General features: G+C 40.6%; 1 protein-coding gene across 11 annotated transcripts in view; it reads left to right on the forward strand.

The window, feature by feature from the left end:
- The window catches only part of SVIL (supervillin), a 100,873-nt gene extending 95,557 nt beyond the window's left edge, over positions 1-5,316 (forward strand). For all 11 annotated transcript variants that reach the window (XM_065731436.1, XM_065731441.1, XM_065731437.1 and 8 more), the window contains 3 exons: positions 2,846-2,967; positions 3,786-3,941; positions 4,056-5,316. In XM_065731436.1, the coding sequence (XP_065587508.1) occupies positions 2,846-2,967; positions 3,786-3,941; positions 4,056-4,142 (365 nt within the window). In that variant the 3' untranslated portion in view covers positions 4,143-5,316. The remainder of the gene's footprint in view (positions 1-2,845; positions 2,968-3,785; positions 3,942-4,055) is intronic.
- Positions 5,317-6,000: the final 684 nt, after the last annotated feature.

Here is a 6,000-nt window from a genome sequence, read left to right on the forward strand (position 1 = left end):
AGACGATGAATAAAGACAGGTGAAGGGAGAAGAAGGCATGGTAACAGCCACGTTTGGTCAGCTCAGGGCACTTCTCACTGGAACAAGTTAGCCAAGTTACTGACTGGTGCAGACTATGTCCTCTTGCAAGGAAAGGCTGATCTCATTATTACACTAATTTTTTTTTCTGTAGCAAATAATCTTTACAATTTGTGATACAACTGGTGACAACTGTAATCTTCTCCCATGAGCATTTGTGTGCTTGAAGAAGGAGAGTGATATCCTTGTTGGATTCCATCCTTATAAGGAACAAAACAGTCTCCTACCCAGTATGCAGGTCCAACAGGACTAGAAGCAATTGCTGCGTTTCCATTCAGTTGCCTGGTGTCACTGAGGGGAATTGGTAACACCTGGGAGAAGACAGCTGAAAACCAGAGGCAGAGACACTGAAATGTCACCTTTATGAGACTGCCTTACTGCTCTGTGTTGTTTATGTTCTGGTGTCCCTCTCACCGCCCTGACAAACAACAGCATATGTTCAGGAACAGGATGCTACAGTCAAGGCAGTAGATGGAAAAGTTTCAGCAGCGACTGCTGAACTCCTGAAGTTATACATCCCCCCCAAGTGTTTTTTTGTTTTGTTTTGCCAGTCAGAATGAATGATTACATGCATCTCTGAGATAAATTCATACAGTATGCTTCTCAGCAGAAGTGAATGACAGCACAGAGGAACAGAGTCCATACAGTGAAGTGCCTGGAGTTGTTCATCAGGCAGTAAAAAAGATGGAAGTAAGATCCCCCCAGGCTGCATTCCCTATGCAGCACTGTAATCTTCTGGTAATAAAAATCATGTTTTCTGGCCCCAGTAAAAATGCAATCTGATACGTGTGTTGAGGTTTGGACACTCTTCTTGAACATCACTGAGTCAGATGATAGGAAGAGGGGGCTGAATTTGCTGCATCTGAGTTTGCACAGTTAAAAGCTCTTCAGTGACTCCTCCTGGGTCGGAAATAAAGCATACATATCACAGGGTTTTTTTGGGTGCTAACTTAGCATCTGATTATAACTTTGCAGCAACGATGGCTTTTTCCTCTTTGGTTGGATGGGTACAGAGCAGGTGTACTGCCCTTAAGGATCAATGCTACTTGTACTATTTCTGTGCTGAAGCTGATGTCACAGAAGCATAGAATATGGCCTTTGCTGGCCAATCACTTCCATGATCTAGCACTGTGCTGTTCTGCCAACCATTTCAAAATTTCATTGCATCAGGCTACCAGGGCTGACTAGATCTTGTCATTACTTATTAAAGGGGGAGAAATTGAAAACCAAGAGATAAAATATGGGAAATACTCTGATTGGTGTATAGTAGAGTGATCAGAAGCATCAGAAGACTCTACTATTTTTCTTTCTCAGTTTCTTTCATCCTCTACTTCCCTCTCACTCCCCTCTTGCCTGGCTTGCAATGTTTAATCACAGGATGGTGTGAGAATGATTTATTACCTCTTCTGAATATCCCTTGAATATACCTAGCAATTTTCCTTGTGCATAAATGTTACCAAAAAAAATTCTGTTTATCCATTAAGTTAGTAGTCTGGGGTACTGAACTGCAGGCAGCCACGAGAGAGAAGAAAATCTGGTCTGACCATCGGTGACTATCACTGAGGAGACCAGCTTGTGACAAGGACAGTGTTCATGCAATGAGATTGTTTATCTGGTTATGCAGGAAGTCAGTCTTACCAGATGGTTATGCCCATGCTGTCCCGTTACCAAATGCAGCTCTCCATTTGTCTCTTGACTGAATGACTGAGACTGGAGCAGTTCAACTAGAGCACACTGGCATGTTTTTTCAAACACAGAGCTTTTGAGTACCTGTTGAATTTTCAAGTGCTTATTGAATCATTCATGGTAGAGTGAACAAATAAACCACAGTGCAGACATGTGGAAGAGAGGACTTAACATCAGATATTCAGATAATAAACCTCCTGTCTAAATTGTTTAGTTATTCACAATCTAATATATTTGTTTGACTGCTCCATAGAGTTTTTATCTCTACTGTTCAATTTCATGCTAACACGCTCTCTAATCAGCTTGCTACCAATACCTGATGTTAAGCCAAACCTGTAATGTTGACATTTTGCAAGCTTTCTTGAACATCAGTGTCCAGCCGTGCTCTCTGCTTGCATTCAGCATAGGTGTTGCATCAGTGCTGTGGGGTACTCCCTAGCAGAGGGTAGGTGGCCTTTTTCTTCTAGATCTTTCCACGCAAATGAAGACCATACGGTGCAGACCATAGTAAGCAAAGTCTTCTTCAGAAGATTTATATTTTCTTGAGGAAATCCTAATTTCTTAAAGATGCTCTGGAATTAAATGTAGGATTTTGCAAGAAGTTCCAGCTTTTAGAAGCGAGGTGGTATGATACTGCTGTTAGTTCCTCCCAGTTCTGGACTTGGCAACATTGTCAGCTTTCCCATCTCCTGTCTGGAAGAGCAATCTGATTAGAGTGATTTGTTTGAACCCAACTAAAGGTACAATATTTTTTTAGAACGATAGCTCTCCCCAGCCCCCACTGCCTGTCTGACTCTTTCCAAGGGCGTTTGAGTTTATTGGTGCTTTTGAATCTTTGTGATCTGAATTCATTCAAGCAACAGGGCCTTCATTCAGCTGTTCTTGGTGTAATGACTTCAACCCTCTCTCTGACACGACATCACTCCCAGACAGGGCTTACTGCCATATGTACTGCTCACCCACATGTTCTATAGAAATGTTAAAATCAGCACAATTTGCCACCTAACTATTGCAATACCTCTTTTGACTTTCAGTGGTGCCATTTTTAATTTCTCTTTTTTTCTGTTTTGACTGTTTTTAGGAAAAAATGTAAAGAAGCCCCCAAAGTCCTATCTCATTCATGCCGGTCTTGAGCCTCTGACCTTCACCAATATGTTCCCAAGTTGGGAACACAGGGAAGACATTGCAGAGATCACAGAAATGGTAAATAGTTTCACAGTGTGCACTGTTTCCTATTGCTAGTGATTATGTCTCATGTTGCCAGTAACATTGCTGTTTTGTGATGTCAAGCCCCAAAACCCCGAGGGTGAGTCTATTAAAGTATGGTTTAAGAATCTGCATAGGAAAAAATAAAAAAGAATAGCAACACAGCCAAATTCTGACTGGCAGCATGGCTATCGGAGGCATTCCCAGTTGTTTTTCATATAACTTCTCATACTGTTTTTTGTTAAAAACAGGGCTGGAGCGAAGTGCTGTATGAATCATCTCGTAGAAATAGTTGTTAGCATTTAGCAGAACAACTGTTTTCAACTTTGGAAACAGGCAGCAACCTTCAGCTCTGGTCAGTCCTCCAAGCAGAAAGAGCTGGAGAGCACTGTGCCCCACAAAGAGCTCCAGCATGCACTTCCCCACCTGGGAAGCACCGTCACAGCTGAATTACACGACTGCTTTAAAAGCCTTCAGTGAAGGAGAATCTCAAGGCAAATCACATTTACTTCTTTGTAAGTCTTCTGCAGTGATCCATAGAGGAAACTGCTGAATTCATGACTAAAAACAGAAGTTGACCTTAAGCTGAGATTCTTAAAGTACAGGATTTCCCTCTGCAAAGTGCAGACATTTTTGTGGCTGTGAAATGGTTATAGGCAAAGGCTGGTAGGCAGTGTGCAGACCTACAGGTACAGCTCTGTGCTTTGTGGGCCAGGCAGCACAGGCTGATCCCACACTATCTTCACACTCACATAAACCGTTGATGGTTTCAGCATTGTGATCCTGAACTGAGTGTTTTCATTCTCTCCCCATAGGATGCTGACGTTTCTAATCAGATAATCCTTGTAGAAGATGTGCTGGCCAAGCTGTGTAAAACTGTGTATCCCCTAGCAGATCTCTTAGCCAGACCTTTACCTGAGGGAGTCGATCCTCTGAAGCTTGAAATTTATCTTTCAGATGAGGACTTTGAGGTAAGGAGGGCGTGGGAACTCTGTTACTCTGTGTGTTTCTGTCTAACCTTGCTGTTAAGTCGTATGATGGTTTTGCTATGAGCCTAGTGGTGTATCCTCTTGTTTTCAATGCAGGTCGCATTAGAGATGACAAGAGAAGAGTACAATGCCCTGCCATCTTGGAAGCAGGTTAATCTGAAGAAGGCAAAGGGACTTTTCTAAGCTGTGTTTATTGGAGTGAGCACCAAAAGGATGTCTGTTTTCACTTTCTATGCCCTTTAGCAAAACTGTGCTCCACATTTAAAAAATAAATAGAAATAATCCAAGGTTATTAGTGACTACCTATCTGGAGGTGTGTAATATTGTAAAAGGCCAAGAGAACTCATTGGAAATGGAATTCAGTTTTGACTTTAAAGGTAACGTTTAAGCTCAGCTCTCCTATGCACTTAAACAGTAGTTTCTTGAGCTACTGCTGTAGCTGTCCTTTGGCTATATCCAATACTTGCCATTTTGGTTTTTGAAGAAGTTCTCTTTGTAAAGTGTTATTTTGTTAGTTTGTGGATTACAAAGGATTTATATTTATATAAACACATAGAACAAGTATGTATTTAACAATGCAATATATATTCACTTTCAAGACTTTAATGTCAGAACTACAGAGCAGTAGCTGGATGGCAGTCGCTTGTACCGAATTAGCTATGCCACCAATATGTATCTCTTGCGCATTCTGAAAGGTTTCTCTTTGCAATAGGTAATGAATTGTTCTCAGTGCTGCTTCAGGTGCTAAACTGAACAAAGCGTTTGTATTTATAGCATGGATTTCTTGAGAAACTATGCGAATCAACCTTTATACTTTAATATCCAAAAATGTATAGTGCCTTGTTTTTTGTGTACAGTTTATATACAAAAAAAAGATTGGTCTGCATTTTGAAGATGGCTTAGAATGGTCTCCTCTGTTACTTTTATAATAGTAGAAATAAAAACATCTCAGTTTCTAATCCTTGTTGTAAACATTAAACATGTCTTTTGTGATATAAGAACTGAAAGTAAAAGCTTCCGAATAAACTCTTAGCAATGCTCTGACTCGTCATTATTTTGTACTGTAAACTGTACAAACTCATTGGAATCTTCCATAATGTGGTATCTTATCAAAATATTTTAACCTTAGAAGTGTACAGTTATCACTGGAGAAGCAGAGAATGTAGAAAAAAGCATTGTATAAGGTAAAGTGAGGTTGTACGACACTTCCATGCTGCATGTTGGAACCATCACACAACTCCTGTATCCTTTTGGTTGCCGTTTTTTTTACGTGAAACCAGAATTATTACACCGATTTTCAACCTCTGAAAACCTTTTCAACCTTTGTGCAATTGGGAGTAAAACTTGAACTGAAAAAGAGTATGGCACTGTGTCCATTCTTTCAATAAGCACCGCAGTCAAAATCACTTTCATTTGGCTACTGAATAGAGTAAGTGGGGGGAAAAATCATGGTTTGAGATACTTCACAGGCACCTGGCATTTCTGTAACAGAAGTCGAGAAATACATAAATAGTGTTCAGCTGCTCTGAGGCGAATTTTCAGAACTGGTTGGGTTTATTTATGCAGGTTTCTGTCAAGAACTGAAAATCACTAACCTAATAAAAGGAGAGCAACAGTATTCAGAGCTAGGGTCCTTCCCACATAGCATTTAAACATCTGCCAGCTCCTCAGAAGTCTTCAGCTATGTCTTCTGGATGGGATGCACACTTAGCTTGAACATGGAGGGCTTAATAGTGGAGAGATTATTGTTCAAGCACTGAGACATTTCCAAAGTCACTGCTGTATTCATGGCATTATCTACGTATTTTTGCATTACCTCTTTCACCTTCTCTGATGATAAAATCAAGCAGGAATCAAGTTTTGTTTATTTATGTTCAGTCTATGCTGTGGGGCTGGCAGGTTTCCTCTGTTTTGATTTTCTCTAACAGAGCTGATTTGCATAGCATGATTGACCTTGTTCTTCCCTCTGTCAGGGTAGCATCATTTGCTTTTGTCTTTTGAAAACAGTATCAGCCTTCCAAGTGCCGCCGCTGATGGGCAA

The sequence above is a fragment of the Cyrtonyx montezumae genome, unplaced genomic scaffold (assembly GCF_038088225.1).
Source record: "Cyrtonyx montezumae isolate F1298 unplaced genomic scaffold, pur_monq_1.0 scaffold_14, whole genome shotgun sequence".
Lineage (NCBI taxonomy): Eukaryota > Metazoa > Chordata > Aves > Galliformes > Odontophoridae > Cyrtonyx > Cyrtonyx montezumae.